Below are 22,233 nucleotides of genomic sequence, written 5' to 3'. Positions count from 1 at the left end.
TCCAAATATTCATGATTATAAACATTTCTGAAGATAAAACTAGTACAGTATATCAGACTACATTAACTTATACGATGATCAAGTAGACTGAATTTAAGATATATATGTGCGTATATGTCACATTACTCTTAATTTACTTTATTAAAGTCATTTACGATATAGAAATTAGTAACTAATTAACATGACATAATGAAATACAATCAGTACATAGGCCTCTAATATCAAATGTTTTATGCACATAACATCAGATATAACATTTTTAACTTTTACAAGTGAGAAGTAAAAATACAATCGATATCTAGTACAATGAAGTGTACACAAATTAAGGTGTATGTATATTTCGGACATTATCATTTCTATACGATACTGGAATAATAAAACTTATAGTGCAAAAAGATAAATTGATTTATTTACATAATAACTAAATGTTCACATACTTACTATTAATAGAATCCAATGATTCAAAATACATCGCATCCAGTTATAGGTGTGCTTTGTTTTAAAGTAAAAAAAAAGTATAACCCGACGATACTTTACTTTTATTGGTTTATTATTAAAGAGCAAGGTACAATAATATACTATTATATTACTGCAGTTAGTGTTTATAGTAATAAATTATTAATAATTTAAATCAAATAATTGTGTAAATTTGTAATAAATATTAAAAGATGTAAAAACATACAAACATAACGTTTCGTGTGCGTGCAACATAATTTAGTCCCAGATCAAATAAATATTAAATATTCTCCTAATATTTCAAGCCAGAAAATAAAATACAGAAATTACATATTTTACATGTTCAAATAATTCATATGTCAAAAGATACGTAATGCGTAATTTCAAAAATAATCAAAGAAACTTAACAATATATTTGTAATTTATATTCTGGCTAATGAAACATTTACAATACATAATATAATCTTTAACTGAAAGGAGAGAAGTAATACCATAACAAAAAAAAAAAATAACTTATTGAAATACAATTTTATACCTAATAAAAAATAAACTTGAATTAATTATAATACAAAATTTGTTATGCAGCATTGAATATTAATCCTTATTATTAATTATACGGAAATCGATATAGAAGCAAAAAACTTGTTTTTATCTCTCCATATAATTGATAATATATATTACACAGTATCATGGTTTTAGTATATAAAATATAAAATCTTGATTTAAGATTAAATGAAATCATTTTTTTTTTCTTTTTTTTTGGCTATTATGTCACAGCAGAGTAATTACCAAAATAGTAGTTCCTACTTTAAAAAGGTAGACTAGACTATGTTAAATCACTATTTTGTTACAGTTGTTATATGTAACAAAATATATATTATGCATCAAAAATTGAAGCATTTTTTGAATGCTTACATAAATTGCATTCTACAATATTAAATTTAATTTTATTTACAGTTCCAATCAACAATCATTTGTTAGTAATATTATTCTCTTTTTTTCAATTAACAATTTTCCTTTGTTAATTTAAATTCAAAACTATTAATGGAAATGCTATTTTTTAACTTGACAATATTCAATAATTATGAATTGCATAAGTTATGTTTTATGAGTACTGTAATTTGATCTATATGTCATACTAAAAATATAAAAATCGTTTATTGTCTTTCATAAGTGTTTATATGAAATATTCCAATACTAATAGTAGTAGTGGTAGTAGTGATAGTAATAATAATAGGAGCAATAGCAGCAGTAGTAGTAATGATAATAAAGATATTGAAATTTCTTCGATCTACTACGAAATATAAAACAGTACATGGATTGTAAAATAAACTAAAAATATCGTTGCAAGACACGTTCGATTAATTAGAAATAGACAACATTTTTTTTAAATGAATTCCACAAATTTGCTGCATATAAATGTAATATAAGAAAGCATAAATGCTTATTAAAATATTACAATATTAAATTATTTTGAAAACAATTTAGATTTAAACACGCATAAAATTTTTAAATATTAGCGGATATCTCGATATTCATACTAGTCATTTTGTATTGCTACAATTAAGTTCGGCAATACATATTATGTTACTCATATAATACCTATTCCTTCATGTCAGAACATTATACCAGTTTACTTTTAAAAATTTATCACAATACATCGAGATAAACATCGATGTATATTAATACATACAATTTCATGGTGATTATACAATTTTGCAATCCCTTTCATTCTGGATCAGTTTCTCCTTCTCCGATCGTCAATACTGTAACAAGACCAGCAGCTGCCACCTTAGCTTTATATGTCTCCGGTTCGAACCAGCGAATCGGTTCCTGTTAAATAAAAATAAAGTTTAGTTGCATAATAAAAACAAACTATATTGTAAGTAACTATTGTAATTTCTACATTACCTGGATATGATGTTATAAGCAGCATGCTTTGAAATTGTAAAGCAAGTGTTAAATGGTTTATGTAGATGCATGCCATTTTAGAGTAGTTACACAAACGTTTTCTAATATAATTTTGAAGTTGAACAAGAATTTATCACATTTGTTATAATGTACGTATTACATGATTTTAAAAAATATAAAGTAAAAATTTATTATCTTAAAAATTCCATAAGTGTTATACAATAACATTCAGTATATAAGTCTTTTTATATAATGTAAAATTTAATCATTTTTTCACATAATATCATTAAAATAATAAAAATTGCAATAACGTTTTCTTAAATTCATTTAATATTAATCACTTAAATTTAATATGCATAGCATATTATGCAACTGTTAAACAAATCATAATATTTAAATAATGACGTATATGGGAAACTTGAGAGAATATAAAATTTACATACAATGTTTAACAAACATATAACACGACATATTTTCGTTTTTGATTTATATTAGTAATCAAAACTCTAATTCATTAAAAAAATAAATATTTTAGTAATAAAATAGAAGAATATGATTAAAAAAAGAACTTTATGTAATTATTTAACGATAGCATATATTATGAGTTTAATTTATTTAATGAAATAAACATATACTACTGCAATAATATTCAGTAATAAACATCAATATATTATTATAACTCAAGGGCAAATTATATTGCTTTCAATATAAAAAAAACCATTATAAGTAACATATAACAAGTTTTACATATAATCACATCTACATAATACTGTCAAAACAATTTTTTTGGTTGAAGCTATTAAATATCACAAAAATCATGCTTGTTCCAAACTTTTGGTTTAAATATATATATTGTATATGAATTAAAATATCAGCCTTGTAATTTAATATTTCCAATAGAAAAGAATATAAGCTAAGAAAAAATGAGCTTAGGAATTAATTCTAACTGATCAAAGTTAGAAATTTTTAGGAATTATGATACTTTCGTGAAAACTGCCTTCCACTAATGGAAAATATCTGTTCTTCTATGCTATTACTGATTCTAATAATGTAGTGAGATTTAATATCTAAGGACGAATATTCCAAAAGTGAAATAAGTAAAAATATAACAGTTATTTTAGCATCAGCACATTTCAATACGGGGAATAAACGTAACTCCAAAATAGTCAAATTAATTTCAAGGCGTAAATCTTGTATCATCTTGCAAGAAAAATTAGTAAATAACACTGTCGTACATCAGGTGATTAGCATTGGTATCACATTGATGTACCTTGCGAACAATATTGGGACATTCCTTTTGAATACGAGCCCAATCTGCAGGCGGTCGTTTAGCATAAGGGCCTGTTGAACACAGCAACAAAAACTCGTATGTGAGTTCTCTAATTTCTGGAACTAAACAAAGCATTACCAAAGTATTATCTTTTGTAGTTGAAAGCTTTCAATAATCACTCAAAATAATTACCTCCCTGAGTTGATGAACTTGGTTCAGGTATAATAAAGGGTTTATAAGTTTCTTCACTTTCTGACGTCGCAGTACTATCCATATTTAATTCTCGGGCTACTTCGTTTGTATTATTTGGAGTTAACAATGTTTTTTGTGTACTGGAAGACGAAATCGAAAATGGAGACTCTTCTTCGAAATTGAAATATTCTATACCACTTGTGAAATTTTCAGAATCTCCCAAGAAATATTCATCTAAAACTAGTTTTGCAGTCTAACATACAAAGTAATTGTGTTAGAAACACATCAAATAAGATACTTAATTTATACCTTCAAAAAAGAAAGATTATTACCCTAACAAGATCGAGATTGCATCCTGTGATCTTTAAGGACTGGTTACCAACTGTAACTGTATATTTATATTCGCCAATACTGGCGTCGTTGGTGGAGAAGCTGTGGAGGAGCGAACTTCGTAAACGAGAGTTTTGTTGCTGATGTTGCAATCGATTACTTTCGTCCGACGCACTACTATTTAGTGAGGAGCTAGAACCACCCATGGCTCCTTTTTCTCCTCCACCTTGCTCCAATCTCACCGGCGATGCATTTCGTTGAATCGTATCTTTTATCAAATCCTTCGCGTAACTGACGTAATAATGGATAAAAAGTAACTTAGATATTCCAAGTTTAACATAGAATAGTAAATAATTAAAATTAAAATTGAGCTCACTGTATCTTGTCCTCGGAAGTACCCGTGATTTGGACAAGTCGTTCTTTGGCTCCAGGGTTTACTACAAAAAAAGCAGTATGTCAAACATATTTTGTAATATCAATAAAATGTCAAATGTTTGTTATCAATTAAAATTTATTATGTAAGTCTCATTTGCATTGTGGTTAATGTGCAATTTGTCAATGCAAAATTATATATCAATAGATATCTATTAAATATAAATAATGTTCAAACACTCCAAAACAAATTATTTATGCATTAAAACATTAAAAAGTTTAACATTAATTATGTAAACATTTCCTGTAAAAAGAGATAAGATAAATTTTTAGATATGTTTAAAACTGTAAGCATTTATAAGCAGTAAACAAAATAGTATGAAATGCATAAAACACTGAATAACATTGTAGTAATAACATCAAATGTTATTCAACATTTTATACTTACTTATATGTGATTTAATAAGCTGCAAACAATATGCATACTAATGATAATAAAATGTGATAACAATCAAGACAGTCATACAGTAAAAAAAGATTTTGAGTAATCACACAATCGAATTTTCACAATATCATTAAGTGATTAACATAATAACATATAAAGAAAAAATATTTCATGCAAATAAAGGTAAATGTAAGTTACAACATAAATTATATTCGTGAATGTACAAACATCACTTGCTGTCATAAATTTATTTTACAATGTAGTAAGAACAAAACCGATTTATTTATACGTTTTATTACGAAAAGTTTTTCAATATATTTTACTAATTTTTTATATATGAATATATAGTAAATATTTAACAAAATATTTAATCATAAGAACAGAAAACTCCAATTTCTATTACTTTATAAAGTGGATTGATGTAATGGAAATATTAGGTATGTAAAGATATTAAAAAATATATAATTAGTTATTTTTGTAATGCGTGAACATGATGCTATTAAGCCATCTGCAAATTATTTGTTTACCTCGCTGGAAGGAGATGATTGTCTGGCTGAGCTCTTCGATCATGTGAACCCGCCGCCCTTTTATTCCCATCACTGTATTTTTGTGCAAATGATTTAGAAGTAGAAACATAATACTTACTACTTACAATAGATGTGAAAAACAGTATACAAAATATAAGATATATCAATAAACAGATCCAAAAATATAGTGCAACGGTAACTTAAAATTAAAATAAACCATTCAGAAATTAAAACAAGTAAGCCGTATTCTACATTATATTATGATGTTTTACATGTATGTATATTTCATCTACAATATACATATGATTAATATAATTTTAAAAAATTTTAAACTTCTCTTACCTTTACCAGAATCACTGTTACGTATAACAACTTCATCTTTACAGTAGTTTTTTCCAGGGATACGCGTAGGTTTAACAAATTTGCCACTATTTTTTATAACTTCACCAGGTCCTAAAATAGGTGCCACAGTAGGGGAAGTCATTGTTGCCATAGGAGATGACAATACATTTGTAGGTGTGTCAGGAATTGCTTCTGCCTATTAATGTCATTTAGACTTCTTTACAAATCATTCCATTTATAATAAGACATAATATAATAAAATATAAGGATGACATACATTATCTAAATGCGATAATTTCTGTGTATAATATACATCCATAGAATCTGTGTGACGCCATTGCTTGGCTCTTAATTCTATAAGTTCCAGCAGGTGAACCCTAGTCGTCAAATCTAACTTTTCGTCTTGACTTCCATTTCTGATCGCCACAAAAGCTCTGTCCAGCTGATCTATAAATTAAAAGAAAAAAAATTTTAATTAATAGTATCTTGACTTCACTCTATTTTTTATATTAAAAATATTATTTTAAGCTATACCTTTATAAATAGCTTCTAACTGAGGAGCACAAAGTTTTAAATGATTACACATTGTAATCACACTTATTTGCAGCGTTCGATCATGGAAGCCATTAGTTAGTTGCATAGCAACATTGTCGATTAAGGACACTATGTCCTCCACTGTAAAATATAATATTTTAATTTGATAAATTATAATAACCAAAATCAATAATTAAAACATTATAAAGGAAGTGAATAAGAGAATAAAACTTAATACGCATGTCTTAGGTATGTAATACAATAAGTGATAAATTATATAAGTATATTAATTAGCAATATATTACCAGTCGTAATCCGCCCATCGACGGTCGCGTGGCGTTGAGCAAGTTTAAGCGGCCGAGGTTTTTCGATTTTCTTGATGGTTCGAGCTCGATTTAGTTGTGTTGCGGCCATTCTCTATAATCTTAAACAAACAAACACAAAGAATAAAAAAAGGACATTAAACAGAGCTACTAAGTAGATAAGGATTAAACACAATTTAATGAAATTAACCAATATAGCCTTTATTTCTTTCACATAATTAGAAAGCATAATTTTCAAACACTACCTTTAAGAAAGTAAAAATAAGTATAGAATTTTCTAGCCGATTTCTTTTCACACACTGTTGAAAGTCTTCCTAACGTGACGCTACTTCATAATGTAATAAAAGCAATTATTTGTATGATCAATATTTATACAGATGTTGCATTGTTTTGGCAACTTAATATCATTTTGAAATTAAAGAAGAGAAGGATATTTTATTATTTTAAGTTTAATCGTTTTGTAGAGCGTATTCTTCAAAATTTTCGATATGTAGTTCTGCGCCGCGGGTGATTTAAAAATAACTACGGAACAGAGTGTGGTTTATGTAGAAAATACTAAGCAATAGCAAAGAAAAAAAAATTGAATATTTAATGTACTAACGTGAATTTTAACAATATTTGCTACAGTTGTTGGAGTTGGTGCGAAAGTAGAGTAACTTTACAATAGTAAATTATTTTACCGTAGCCTACGTAGCGATAAAAATAATTTATGCGGTCTCCATGCGAGCGCCTTTGGTACTTTCGACATCTTGTAAGGCACGTTAGAAGAAGAGGGAAAATGTGCAAAGAACAAAGAGAGATAGTAAGCAAAAGAAAGGAGAAAACAAGAGTGGGGGAGGAAAAGTGGAAGGGAAGAGCAAGAAATAAAGGGGGGGGGGAGGAGAAAAAATATAATGAATTATTTAAATTTTGCAAAGTACAAGACAAATAACATAAAGAAAATTCTTTATGTATACATCGAAATACTGAATTCTATTAAGGTAGGACATTAACATGAACTACCATTGCAAAATCCAAAATTATGAAAGCTAAGGCACATCACGTCGAAAAAACACTTAACATTTAACATTAACCAAATTGTTATATTTAAAGAGCAGTATCTACAATTTAATTTTTGTAATTAAAAAGTCACTTACCACCACGTCGACCGTGCCACAGATCAACGACAGGCAGATCGTCTAAAAGAAATCGGTAAGATATGTCGACTGTCGTTGACATACGTTACGAAGGTATACTCAAGTGTCTTAAATTTACAACAGTGATACTAACATGTTATTTAAAATTCACTAGCAGAAGGAACTTAGCTCGATGAAAGCACGGTTACATAAACAAGTCTCGACACTCTCTAGAGAAAAGCGCTCAAAATTTGAATCGTGAAAAATCAATATGGAAGACAACAAAGTTCTTGTTATTACAAGACAAACAAAGATGCATAGAATGCCTCTGTTTCTGTTTGAGGCATGCATAGCATGTCATACACGCACAGGACGGAAACCATTTTGCCTTCCATATTGATTTTTCTCGACTCAATCTTCGAACTATTTCTGCCATGCTTTCGCTCACTTTCAATATGAGTATCGAGACCTGTTTATATGATCCCAGATGGAGGTTTCTGTGTTTTTAAAACTTTTACGTACAACTTCATACAATAGAAGAAGATAGCCAGGATACAAGGGACAGAAAGTGTCCTTGAACCGATTTTTATCATGCATCATTGTGATGCACCATTCGATAACTCACCAAAAGAAAACATCGTAAATCAATTTTCAGCGCTCTATCTTGACCAGAAGGATAGTTACAGAGTGAATTCGAATTATCTCTTTTTATCCTATTTTCCCAATTTAATGGCATGCAAAAATTCTGGATTATTATAGACACATTAGTGTCGAAGTGTAAGAAAATACTGAAAAATGTAGATTTCGCATAGCAGTTTAGAGCAATCACTGTTTTATTATTATGGTAACGACATGTTAGCACGACTATTATTCTCAACCTTAAGACTCAACCCAAGCCGACGATCTTTCGTGAATCATACATATTTAGTAGGTAATCACTGATCTTTTACCTGAAGAGACACATTACATCAGAGCAGGACAATAAAGTAATAAAGTAATAAAGTCTTAAGTTGAACTAAATAATGTGATTTAACTTGTGTTGTAATTTAAAGATAATGAAGTGCAGGGGAAGTAAAATATTGTTTTTTTATTGAAAAGGCTATCAATACGCTTACTTGTACCATTGAATATTAAAATATTGAAGTAAACAAAGAACGATACGAAAATTTTGAATTACAGAAAAATTACATATACTGTTATGTGAAATTAAAATTATTTGATGAACATGTTATACTTACCTAAGTGGAAAGATACGCTTCAATCACGAAACAACACTTTGAGTAGGTATAAGAATGGACCACGTAGGAGTTAGCATTGATGCTTAAAATATCATTGACAATTAAGAATTTTTCAGATAATGACAGGAATTTTCCAGGGGAAAAAATGGAATAAAAATTAAGCTAAAAGGTTTACATTCAGCAAATCCCTTAATTTTCCCAAATATTTTCACATGACAATTGTAATTGAACATAAGATCGAAAACACTAGATGAAGGGTTGCTACATATAACAATAAGCCATTTTTACGGATGAATCCCTGATTCTTTAATAAAGCAATTACTTTTCAATTTGAAAAAGTATGATAGTTTTTCCCAATGTATTGTCTTCAGAATCCCTACATAAAAGAGGAGATAAAAGAGGGATAAATATGAAAATAATAATTTTCAAAAAAAATGAATACCGTCCCTATCTATTTACTCAAAAACAGAAGATCTAATACTGATTTTATACATTTACATAATATATAAAATGTTAAAGAATATCCGTAACAGTAAAACAATACGTGGTTGAAGGATCGACGGAGTGTTCAAAAATTATTTGCATGGACATTTTATGATAAAATATTCCTAAAATACTTTTAGAACACTTTTTAATGAACTCCGTTTATTGTCGTGTAGCAAATAATAGAAAGAAAATCGATGTAATAACAAAAAAGTGGATCGCTGTGACGCGCACGAATTCACAGCGGTACCACAAAGGAATATATAAGATACCTTAATCGCTCCGCTATCCTCAACGTTGAATGAGAAACTGATACTCGTATGGTACAAGATAAGGGACATATACATTTTCAATTGATTAAATCAATTTAATTTCTTTTATTTGTATATTACTTTTTCGAACGCACAAATATTAAAAATCATACAATATACTCACTGCGTAAAAAGAATGCAAAATTTGAAAATATTAATCACATTTCTACCTGAAAATCTTCAAGGAAATTGGTTTTTGATTTTTTTAACTACGACACACCTTTCCAAAAAATCTAGGAAGGGTTAAGAATAATAGTCATACTGGCATGTCGCTATTATAAAGATAAGAAAGTGATCGTTCTAAAACTTCTATATGAAATCTACATTTTTCAGCATTTTTAATTTTTTTCACTTAAGGTTCGCATCGAAAAAATCTAAAAGTTTTCAACATACATGATCGCGTTTATAATGATGTAGAATTTTTGTATGTTGTTAAATAGGGAAAATAAGATAAAAACGGATAATTCAAATTCATTCTGTAACTATTACCATTTTGGTCGAAGTAAAGGGTTGAAAATCGCCTTACGATGTTTTCTTTTGGTAAGCTTACCTTTTGTAAATAAATTATTGACATTGAAAACATTTTATTCAGTCAGTAAGAAGCATTCTACATGATGATGATGATGATGATGATGATGATGATAATATAATAATAATCAGAATAATCATAATAATTATAATAATATTAATTTATAATAATAATTCATTCATAATAACCATTTGTAATATACAGGTAAATCTCTCTCTCTCTTTCGCACGCGCTCACTTTCGCTCTCTCACATACACTGAATTGTCTTATTACATAAATTATAGAAAATTCATCAATAAATGAAACATTACATTCTTCAGACTATGAATTAGTCAATAAATCATTTTATACTCGTTTTTGCTGCAAAGATATTTTGTTTCTCCTCTTTTTAGTTTGTTATTCGGCAGCGTTGTTGGATTTGAAGGACTACTTTAAACTCCCTGCCCGCAGTAACGTTTACATATTTTGTGCTTCCTTTGTACATTGCTAAAAAATTCATACCTGCTATGCAGGTCAAAGATAACAAACTCTAAATACTTCTCTTCATAAGGCATAATATGTTCCATTATATTTCACAACAAAATTACTGTATCAGTAAATGTGTAAATGAACAATAACACAACAATGTAAACGCAACTGACGCAGTTCTATTATTGTAAATCCATATTTCTATTGATTTGAGGTAGTGTATTCAATGTAACCCTATTACTTTGCTGCTATATGTTGTGTGTGGATATGTGTCTCATATGAATATTTTTCACACCCATACACTTTTACTATAAGTCCAAAATATGTAAAACATATTAGGAAAATTTATCTTTAACAAACAGATGTAATCATAAATCTTTCAACTGAAATTTCTTCTCTACTTATTGCAAACAGTATGATATTTTTCAATGAGCATTTATAAACAGTTCAGAATGTAGAAATGAAGAATATACACTATGTATATATGTATATATATAAATATACACACACACACACGCACACACACGAGTATAGTATTTAGTATTTTGGACTTACAGTTATTTCAGTTGTAAGTGTGCTTCAAAAATTATCATCTATGTATAAAGTATGAGAAAACTAAATGTCGGGCAAATTTTGAAACCGATTGTAATTTTTCATTAATTATTTTGTGCATGCCATACATTAAACAGGCATGAGATTTTGTAAGTATACCTTGACATCATTAATCAAAATCTTCCCGCTATTCAGTATTCCAACTTCATTACCAAATACGACAAGGCTGCTGACATTAGGCTTGCTAGCACTTGTAAATAATGCCCAGCAATTGTGCTATTCTGTTAGTTTCTTTAACTATTATTTGATGAATAATTTATCACATTTTAATCGTCTTCACAGATTGAAAAAGAGAGGGCATATGTAACATCATGCATTACCAAGTTGGCTCAATCTATGAACACTTTTGTAAAAAATATAACATCTATGGATGGTTGAGCCCTTGGTTAGCATATAGCGAATTAGTACTTTTGAAGGTAATGCGGATCACTTCTGCAGGAACGACTACTGGATACAAATATCCATGTTGTGATCTGCATTAAATGTATTTACCATCATTCTCCCTTTATCTTAAAAGGAAACATTTGGGTTTAAAAAGATACCCAAAGTTATATCTAATATTTAAAAAATGGAACCTATTTAAGCACAAGATATGGATGCTCTTTACAATTTGATTGTACAAACTCTTTATTCTATTGCAGAAGTGATTTTCGCTCTAGTCTTCGTATATTAGTTTTTCTTTCAATATCACACATACCCCCTCTCTAAGAAACTAAATACAGTAAACTTAAGTAGAAATCGAGAAATTGACAATATTAATTTTGAATTTTGACACATTCGTGTTATCCTTATATTACTTTTAATATAAGTTTAACAACTTAACCAAATCAATCTAAAGTTAAAACAATAAATACAATGCATAAACACATTGTAAAAAATTAAACTTAACATAAAATATGACTCACATCAAGATATAATAGCCTCAACAGTTTACCAGGGGAAAACACAAACGAAACATACATATAATAGTAAAACTATTTACTACACTACTCTAAAATAGCGAGAAAATCCTAAGACACGCGATATCGCACGATGAACAATATTTAGAAGTTGCAGAATATTTGCAATTTCTAAAGTCATTTCCCTTATTAAACTTGAATTTTCTAATTTTTGCATTGAATGTCTTGTGATTTTTACGCTTCTGTAACAATTAATTCAATATCATCCCTCCTGCTATGTTACTGGTTTCCTCATCTATAGCTGGAGAATATCTCAAAATAAAGCAGAAAATTTTTCTGCTTTCAACTTGTACGTTTAACTTGCAATTTTAGATCTTGGAGCCGAAATCCATTATTTGATTAATTGTGTCACGATTACACGTAATTTTCTTTTATAAGTTAAGCTCGTATGTACCTTGACATTATTCTTCATGTACTTAATATCGTCAGAATATCGTTTCTTGTGACTTATGGAACATTTCAACTCCACAGATAAAAATTGATTTTAGACAACAATTAAAGATTAAAATCATTATTAACTATAATTATCAATTACACGACCATTAGTATGTCTTATGTAGTAATAAATTACCATCGTGCTATTTTATTTCACCGTTGACGATTGTTGTTTTTATTACTAGTTGTTTATGAGTTATTTAGCTTAACTTATTAACGAGTATTAATGGCATCTGCGTTTCTCAAGAAGAATTGAAGTAAATTTGCATTTTACCTTAATTATTAATGCTGTACGAAATTCAGCTTTTTCAAATTTTTATAAACTCGATTTAATGATGCCGTTTTTTCTTGAAACCTATAAGAAAATACAAATTGTATTGTAAATAAAATACTTCAGTACGACATAAGCATATTTACTAAATTTAAATTTTTATTTTAATTTTAAACTTAAGTAACTAAATTTAAATATTTACTCTTTTTAGCTTTGCTCTTTTTCTGAGCTTTTCTCTTTTTAGCAGATACAGAAGATGATTCCCCGAAAGTTGTAATTTCTTCTCCAAGTGTACCAAGAGTTGTTATTTGGCGACGTCTGTGTTTTTCTTGTTTAGTAACAGGTAAGCGTGTCATATAATTTTCTTCATATTCTACCTTCCGTTTATTTTCTCGACCTAGACTAGCTTGTTTTTCCCCTAAACCGTGTTTATCTTCAATAGGCGCATCTAAATATTCTTCTTTTAACTCTCTTAAAACAGCACCTGATACTGCACGCCTACGAGCTCTTTCTCCTGATTTGCGAATTTTTTCAGCAACTGTCTCATCTCCATCTGCAAATGAAAAATACGAAATATTTAATGTATTATAATTTTCTACCTTAAAATATTATATTACAGCTGTTACACTGTGCAAATATACATTTATAAATACTGACCATAATGTACTGCAGCAAGTTTTGGTGGCACATAAATATTAGATTTTCTTGCCTGTGTTGGTTTAAAACCATCTACTTTACCATCTTGATCACTATCAGATTCTTCATCATTACTATCAAATGCATCTGGATTTGCTTTAAAATTAGTTGGATCATCACTGTTAATAGTACCAGTTACTGCAGTCTTAACAAGTTTATCTATTTGATATTTTAGTTTGTGATCTATTGGTCGGATTTTTTCTAGGACAGTTCTTATTTCAATTAAGCGATCGATTGATGGATCTCCTTCTATACGTTCTCCTGAACATTTTCTCAAAACTACGTAAGTCAAATTAATCAGATAAGAAAGTAACATATGATATTTCATTTCTAGGAAACTAAGACCCTTGTCCGTAGAAATTTCCCCATTTTTGACACGGACTAACATATTGTCTACAAGTTGATTAACTTGTAGAACATTAGCATTCATCTCCCCAAGCAAGCGAAAAGCCTGTGGGAGATCTCTTTGTTCCATTTCATCAATTGCCTGCAAACAAAATATTTCATTATTAAAATAACATATACAATTTAGATATACACATTATCACATTATATAGATATACACATATACACATTAAAAAAAAATTATGTACCCTCATTATTGTCATATTTTGTTTAAAAAAGAAAAAATGTTTATAAATAAACAATTCACAATGGGATATTCATTCATAAAATGTTAAATTTTTATTTCACATGAATTCAAATATCCTTTAAGGACATCACTTAAAATTTCTATATAGTCTTTCACCGTATTTGACACAAGTTCAATATACAAAAATCGTTATGTATTCTATTTATTTCAATATTAATCACATTTTATTTAAGAAATGAAATACGCGCTAAATTCTGTTCGTAAAACTGAAGTGTATCCAATGTTTTTATATAAGTTTCACCCGAAATTTGTAGAAAGGCTTAATTTTAAGAAAAATGTCGGACCCGTGAATGCACGGGAAAAAAGCGCAATAATCTGCTGCCATCTTTCCTATTTACTAATGGATGACAACGGAAAAAAAAACAATCAAAAATTTCCAATAGACCTGATAGAAAAATGCATTGATTTAGACAAACTGCATGGAAATTTATCAATGTAATATACTTAAAAGTTTCTACTCACCTGTACCATTGTTCTGAAATAAAAATTAACCGAACAGATGCATATCTAAATAACGTAACTTGTAATTAAACGAGTCCCCACGTGGGACGATATTTTCCTTTTCGGGGGTATATTTTTTCGCTCGGAAAAGCTTGATCAAAACACCTTCTATTATGTAGTAAAAATGTTTCCATTTTCTATCAAAATTAAACTTTTATCAACTTATAAATAATCATTTTTATATATTAAGAATTTATGATATAGAAACGAAATAGATTAAATTGTTTATTAAGTAATATTTTACATTTATAAAAGATTCACTTCCTTTTCATTTGCAAGGATAAAAAATTGCGGGAATTTTAAGAATAAACACACTAATTAACACTCTCTATATAATAATTAACATGCTAGATATCGTACTGAACATTAGGTATATTATTTCTCACAACTAAATTAGTCATAAATTAGAATAGCATAGGATAAAATGATTTAAATAAAAGAATATTTAAAATAAATATTATCGTTTTCAATGCGAGCAGTAAGAGCTAGATAGAGGAAAATAAAATTGTCGCACAGGAAAATCATTTTGTTTTTATTCATCTATTGTATTTTTTCTAAATTTTATCAAATATAAGTAGCCGCTTATGAAAATTATGAAGTTCCTCTCGGTTTAACAATTCTATTGGTAAATGTTACTGTTACTATTTACTATGTATTGATAAATGTCGTAGTATAAAAAATAACATATGTATATGACCGTGCGTGTACGTGTAACTGGAAATAAACCTGCTAGGGAATTTTATAAAGAATCATTCTTGTATTACTTTACCAACAAATGTTTCGAAACAAACTTCATGTTGAAGTAAATTTCATTTTTGACGTGAACGCAGTAGAAACTCTACGAGTAGCGATTAAGAATAACGTAAGAGGTACGGCGTGGCGCGCCTTTAACGAAAACAATATTAAAGAATGGTAAGTATTTTTCGTTTATTATTTTCGTGTGTTTAAATGTTATTAAGATTGAATACCACAAAATAAAAGTATTTATTGAATTGATGTGGCGGTTCTTTTTCAGTATAGTATTTTCTGTCTTTATAGTATTCGTAAAGTACAATGCCATTAGTCCTGTCAGAAACTTAATTACGCTTTATCACAATTAGTCAAAAAATGTTTTAAGGATTAGTGTCATTAAGTTTCATAATTGGTTGAAATTGGTAAGACGTATCTCTGGTAGAAAATAATGTGAGCATATCCACATTTGTATTTATAAATAAATCATGTTTCTGTTTATCCTATTGGACATATAGTCGTTTTTAAAAATATCAATTATTTAATTAAGATATAGTAAAACATGTACCACATATATTATGTTTCTGTTAACAGGGAAGATTAAAACAAGGGAGTGCAATATTTGTAATAATATCATTATTAATTGAAACAAATGGCTTCTATGTGCCTGGTGTTGCCCCTGTGGAATTTAAAAAGGGGCAAAAAATTGATGTTAAAGCAGTGAAAATGACCAGTACTCATACACAATTACCGTATGAATATTATTCTGTTCCATTTTGTATACCAAAAAATGGAACTTTTATTTACAAATCAGAGAATTTAGGAGAAGTATTACGTGGTGACAGGTAAGATTTCCTATTTATCACTATATTCTGAAAAAGTAATTTGATTCATTCTTATATAGAATTGTAAATACACCATATGAGGTATCAATGGCAGATGATGTAAGCTGTAAATTATTATGTCATGGACCATCTAATCTTATGACATGGAATGAAGAAGAGTCGCAACGTGTTATAGAACGCATTCAACATGATTATACTGTGCATTTGTAAGCATATATTTGCATTATAATTTATATCAATATATAGTTACAGTCATTTTTTTCTGTTCTTAGGTTAATTGATAATTTACCAGCAGCAACAAAAAAGGTTCATAAAGATACAAATAACGTAATTGTATATCATGGATATCGTTTGGGTGGTATCATGAATGACCAATATTACATTAATAATTATCTTAAACTAAAATTAAGTAACCATAGATATGGAGAGTTAGTATAAAAAGCATCACTTGATATGTAAATGATGTTTCAAACTATAATTATTTTTTTACTTTTCATAGAAATGAATTTAGAGTAGTTGGATTTGAAGTAGAAGCTCGTTCAGTTGATGTAAGCCAACTAAAGTTTGATAGAAATACTTGTATAGTGCCCACAAATCCTCAGGCAAATCCTCAATTTGTTAATCCCAAAGGAACCAAGCTTCTGTTCTTATATTCTGTGGAGTGGAGACAATCTGATGTGAGTTGGGCAAGTAGATGGGATATATATTTGGGAATGAGCGATGTTGAAATTCATTGGTTTTCAATCATCAATTCACTGATTGTAGTCATTTTCCTTTCTGGTAAATATACATCATACCCTATACTTTTAAGTCCTTTGATCGCTTTGAAGTTTATATACAAAGTTTTGAATAAAATTATATAGGGATCTTAACTATGATCATGGTTCGAACACTAAGGAGAGATATCGCACGTTATAATGCTGGTGAAAGTGACAGTTTAGCAGGTTTAGATGAAGCAATTGAAGAAACTGGATGGAAACTTGTTCATGGAGATGTATTTCGACCACCACCAAATCCTCGATTATTTGCCGCTGTGATAGGGAGTGGAATTCAAATATTTTTTATGGCTTTAATCACAATATGTAAGGTTCTATATTGTTGTATGAAAGAATACCATACATTACTAAATATTTTTATACTACTTTTCTTATATACCTTTAGTTTTTGCTATGTTGGGAATGCTTTCTCCTGCCAGTAGAGGTGCACTTGGAACCTGTGCAATATTTCTTTATGTGTCTTCTGGTGTAATTGCTGGATATTTTTCTGCGCGCCTTTATAAAACAATGCGTGGTCGAAAATGGAGAAGGACAGCATTACTAGTAAGGACAAAATGGGTTAATATAAGATATAAAGATAATATAAAATTTACTATATTACTATATAATTTATTATAGACGGCAACACTGTATCCTGGAATAGTGTTTACTACTTGTTTCTTTTTAAATTTCTTTATATGGGGAAAGCATAGTTCTGGTGCAGTACCATTTACAACAATGTTAGCATTATTATGTTTATGGTTCTGTATATCACTTCCTCTTGTATACCTTGGATATTTCTTTGGATATCGAAAACAACCTTTCACACATCCTGTTAGAACAAATCAAATTCCCAGACAAGTTCCTGATCAGTTATGGTACATGAACCCAATACTATGGTAAGTTTAAAGAATTATCTATTAATATGTTAAGAAATATGTATATACATATATATGTATATCAATTTCATTATAATGATAATATTATATTAATTTCATAATAAACAAAATGTTTATTATAATTATTACAGTACGCTAATGGCTGGAATTCTTCCGTTTGGCGCTGTTTTTATAGAATTATTTTTCATCCTAACAGCGTTATGGGAAAATCAATTTTATTATCTTTTCGGATTTCTCTTCCTCGTTTTCTGTATACTTGTCATTTCTTGTTCTCAAATATCCATAGTTATGGTCTATTTCCAGTTATGCGGAGAAGTGAGTAATAAACAATTATTTTCAATTGTGTTTATAGCATATATACTTATGTTATTTTATTCGTTATTAGGATTACCGATGGTGGTGGAGAAGCTTTATTGTTAGTGGAGGATCAGCTGTATATGTCCTAGCCTACTCAATTTTTTATTTTATGACAAAATTAGAAATAACAGAACTAATTCCAACACTTTTATATTTTGGTTACACTGCATTAATGGTATTAACGTTTTGGTTATTAACAGGTACAATAGGTTTCTTTGCTGCTTATGCATTTATTCGTAAAATATATGCTGCTGTAAAAATAGACTAGTCAAATTAATCATTGATGAAATCAATGATTAAAGAAGGTAACACATTTCCAATGTTACAAAAAATATTTAATTACTTTAAATTAAATGTATGAAACCAAAATAGTACAATAGTTTCATTTTCGTTAGATTAATCTAATTTGATTAAAAAGATGAGTAGTACATTTACCAAATAATATTCTTAAATATTATAAAATTATTTTGTTTATAACGAAAAATATGTAAAACTTACAAATGAACAGAAAAAGGTTCTGATTAAAGGACGTGATGTATAACTTAGTTCATTGCATTATTAATACATGATTTTCTCTTTTTATTGTTTATTACATATCTTAAATAAATATTTTGTTATTATTAGAGTACTTATAATTTATAAAACAGAGTACTGCTCACATTCAGCGAAGAATACACATATTCATATAAAGAAAATGCATAGACTATATTAATATTACTTCCTTTTAACATAAAATTAAAAAATATATAAAAATATTAATAAATGTAATATTAATTATAGTCAATGCTAAATACAAAAATAATATTAGTTCACAATTATTATATTTTTTATTGCAATAAAATAACAAGTTTACAAGTTATATCTGTAGACATTTGTTACTAGACATGTATGCATCGAATGCATATAATGTAACATTAAGGATGTAAAATTATGTCACTTACATTTGGATAACCTGGGGTGTATATTTCTCCGTAATGTCATGTCATATAAAATGTTTATTAATTATGCGTAACAATTCACTTTTGGACTAATTATAAAGATCTATATTTTTAATTATTCAAGTATTAAGTATGTTTAGTAAATCAGTAATATATGAGATCTTTGATATTGGCTGATTAAATATATAAGACAGATATAAGTTTTGTACATGTTGCAATGATTATATTTGTGATTTTTAATATTCTTATAGTGTGTTATATGTATTTATACACATTTTCCTTTCCAATAGAGTAGTTTGATAAAATAATGAAAAGAAGATTGGAGTATGTAAAGTGAAATAGTATTCAATAATTTAATGCAGTTGAGATGTGCTATTGATCTGATTAATATAATAATGAGAATAAATAATATAAATATTTTATACTTTGAATAGTGTAAATAATATGTAACTAATATTTTTATTTTATATATATGAAGATACGCATAAAAATATGAATAATTTGAGCCTTATATTTTTATGTTTTAGTTTGTTTATAATTATTATTTATAATCTACTTACTGCACTTTTTTAAATTAATACTAATAAATAGAAACATGTCTTTAATGAAACTTTAAAAGATAATATCGATTTTGTTTCAATCTACATTTTATGATAAAATATATAAATATACACACTACACTGATAACATAAATTTTGATCTCTGTAGATTCCACAGGCATGTAACATTTTGATACAGAATAATTATTGGGGGTAAATACACCCTGAAATATGAATAGTACTATAAGTATGTATATGGTAATAAAATTATGAAGTTATATTAAATAGTTTTTTCAAATGTGTAGAACTTACTAGTAAAAGTGAAGGATTATCCTTATTACGCCAACTGAAAGATGGTATTGTAAATTCTAATATATCTTTTCTATGTATTCTTCTACAACCATGATGAGTATGACCGTTAATGATCAGTCTTGGATTCAATATATCTAAAAGCTGTAAGTTGATTTTCTATAATCTATCTATAAATTCTATAAATTCTACAAATTCTATAAAACTAAAAATCTATAAATTCAATTTTATTGTAATAATCCTTGCAAAATATTTCATGTACTTGCTCAGATGCTTCCTTTGATAAACATTCCCATCGTTCCCTAAATTTTATATCTTTTATTTCATCTGGTGCTTGATCAGGTTCATTGCAAATTTCATCAGACTCACGATACATTGGATAATGCTATAATTATAATTTAAATATTACATTATCGTTTTTATTTTAAGAAACATTTACTGACCTGTAAAATAATTGGTCTGCTGTATCTCGAAATTGCATTATCTTTGTTACAACTACTTCCCATATCTTTAGCACATTTTAAATGTGCTGAAAAATATTTTTATTTATACATAAGTTTTAATTCTCATAATTATTCACTTCTCTAACAAAAAGTAATCTTACTGGAAATTTTATTTAATGCAATTTCTGTAGGACGACACAAAAAGCACCCATCTCCTTCCAATGCCATACTATTAATTAGGACAAAGTGATTCCCTCTAATACTAACTCTTTTCACACTTGGTGACTTCAAACCATTTACGAATCGTTGATTTAAGTATGGTGTAATAGCTAAAGAATATTTTTTTGCCAAAAATATCATATTCATTTTATAGTTATAAAAACTATTCATAGTTATAAAAAAAATATTTTACAATACCATAATGAAATCCAATATCATGATTTCCAGCAACAACATAAAGATGAGTGTGTTTAGGTACTGAAAACAATGAATGAAATCTTTGTATATATTGGTCAAATTCTGCTGAACTACTCCACTGTCCTTCATCAAATAAATCACCTGTCGTAATTATAATATATTTATTATTTCAATTTATCTTCAATATATTATATCATTAATATAATTTTATTACATACCTAATATAAAAATTATGTCTGGTTTATGAAGAGTAACCATAGTTTGGAATGCTCTATACATTTGCCATTCTCTACATAAAGAAAATATTGATTTCAATAGGGAGAAATTACTTTCAAAAATGTATAAAGAATTTACTACTTGTTTATTATCATATAATAAAGTCAAACCTTTTTAATTTATCAAACCAATGTCCATTTTTTGAGCCCAATAAATGAGTATCTGCTATAAACATTGCATGTACCGGAGTTTCTTCTGATGTGGATTCAGTAATTGTTGTATCAGTTTTATGTGGTTCCAAAACTGGCCATGCACACTGTTGTGTTAAATACAACATATGAAATTTTTAATCTTTACAATCATTTTGTTATTTATATAACTCACCTGAATAAGCACAAGGTAATATAGTAAATATTCACAAAAAATAAACACACATGCTAAAGCTATGACAGCTTCAGTTAAATATTTCTTATATGAAAATGTTCTGGTATCTAGCATTTTGCAGAATTGGAAATACTTTAAAGATATGATTTACAAATCGCTGTAAATGCAGTTGTGAATAGATAAATATTATACATCAAATAGTTTTTTCATTTCAAGTGAACATTGAACATTCTTTTCACTGTTTACATCATATATTTAGCATAACAAATATATTCTGTTTCAAATGTTGAAATGTTCTTAAGAAGTAATGTCTTTTTATGCCACACAATATGCGAATTCACAAATCCCCTTACCATTTTTACGTGACTTACAAAATTATCAATTTAATAGATAGATAAAATTACAATACTAATCATGTTTGGAATTAAAA

The 22,233-nt window shown here is 28.0% G+C and overlaps 4 protein-coding genes across 10 annotated transcripts; 1 reads left to right on the top strand and 3 right to left on the bottom strand.

The window, feature by feature from the left end:
- Positions 1-2,003: 2,003 nt before the first annotated feature.
- On the bottom strand, positions 2,004-7,991 carry LOC100742379 (eukaryotic translation initiation factor 4E-binding protein Mextli). 6 transcript variants are annotated; one of them, XM_033319238.1, is made up of 12 exons: positions 7,839-7,991; positions 6,685-6,803; positions 6,380-6,520; positions 6,123-6,292; positions 5,846-6,041; positions 5,504-5,575; positions 4,536-4,596; positions 4,162-4,450; positions 3,830-4,082; positions 3,638-3,759; positions 2,368-2,393; positions 2,004-2,289 (listed from the first exon to the last, which is right to left on the bottom strand). In XM_033319238.1, the coding sequence occupies exons 2-12, from the start codon at positions 6,791-6,793 to the stop codon at positions 2,217-2,219; spliced, it is 1,512 nt and encodes a 503-aa protein (XP_033175129.1). In that variant the 5' UTR covers positions 6,794-6,803; positions 7,839-7,991; the 3' UTR covers positions 2,004-2,216. The 6 variants fall into 6 exon arrangements, with proteins under 6 accessions (XP_033175129.1, XP_003487169.1, XP_003487170.1 ...); XM_003487121.4 differs by lacking the exon at positions 2,368-2,393 and having other exon boundaries at positions 2,065-2,289; XM_012382080.3 differs by lacking the exons at positions 2,368-2,393; positions 7,839-7,991 and adding an exon at positions 7,383-7,491 and having other exon boundaries at positions 2,185-2,289.
- A 2,422-nt stretch (positions 7,992-10,413) lies between these two features.
- Positions 10,414-15,071, bottom strand: LOC100742255 (neuroguidin-A). Of its 2 annotated transcripts, none has more exons than XM_003487120.4 (4): positions 14,934-15,071; positions 13,781-14,306; positions 13,326-13,676; positions 10,414-13,207 (listed from the first exon to the last, which is right to left on the bottom strand). In XM_003487120.4, exons 1-4 carry the CDS (start codon positions 14,940-14,942, stop codon positions 13,182-13,184), a joined length of 912 nt encoding a protein of 303 aa, XP_003487168.1. In that variant the 5' UTR covers positions 14,943-15,071; the 3' UTR covers positions 10,414-13,181. The 2 variants fall into 2 exon arrangements, with proteins under 2 accessions (XP_003487168.1, XP_033175131.1); XM_033319240.1 differs by lacking the exon at positions 14,934-15,071 and adding an exon at positions 14,413-14,808.
- A 667-nt stretch (positions 15,072-15,738) lies between these two features.
- LOC100742139 (transmembrane 9 superfamily member 4) lies at positions 15,739-19,739 on the top strand. The gene is made up of 10 exons (XM_003487119.4): positions 15,739-15,884; positions 16,296-16,546; positions 16,606-16,752; positions 16,819-16,974; positions 17,046-17,326; positions 17,410-17,628; positions 17,708-17,865; positions 17,941-18,200; positions 18,332-18,515; positions 18,586-19,739. The coding sequence occupies exons 1-10, from the start codon at positions 15,882-15,884 to the stop codon at positions 18,823-18,825; spliced, it is 1,899 nt and encodes a 632-aa protein (XP_003487167.1). The 5' UTR covers positions 15,739-15,881; the 3' UTR covers positions 18,826-19,739.
- Positions 19,646-21,917, bottom strand: LOC100742016 (metallophosphoesterase 1). Its single transcript, XM_003487118.3, has 9 exons — positions 21,804-21,917; positions 21,590-21,735; positions 21,422-21,492; positions 21,204-21,344; positions 20,948-21,115; positions 20,787-20,872; positions 20,606-20,728; positions 20,347-20,487; positions 19,646-20,258 (listed from the first exon to the last, which is right to left on the bottom strand). Exons 1-9 carry the CDS (start codon positions 21,915-21,917, stop codon positions 20,097-20,099), a joined length of 1,152 nt encoding a protein of 383 aa, XP_003487166.1. The 3' UTR covers positions 19,646-20,096.
- Positions 21,918-22,233: the final 316 nt, after the last annotated feature.

The sequence above is a fragment of the Bombus impatiens genome, unplaced genomic scaffold (genome assembly GCF_000188095.3).
Source record: "Bombus impatiens unplaced genomic scaffold, BIMP_2.2 scf_0142, whole genome shotgun sequence".
NCBI lineage: Eukaryota > Metazoa > Arthropoda > Insecta > Hymenoptera > Apidae > Bombus > Bombus impatiens.
The sequence above is the reverse complement of the archived record's forward strand: the minus strand, read 5'-3'. Positions and strand labels throughout refer to the sequence as shown.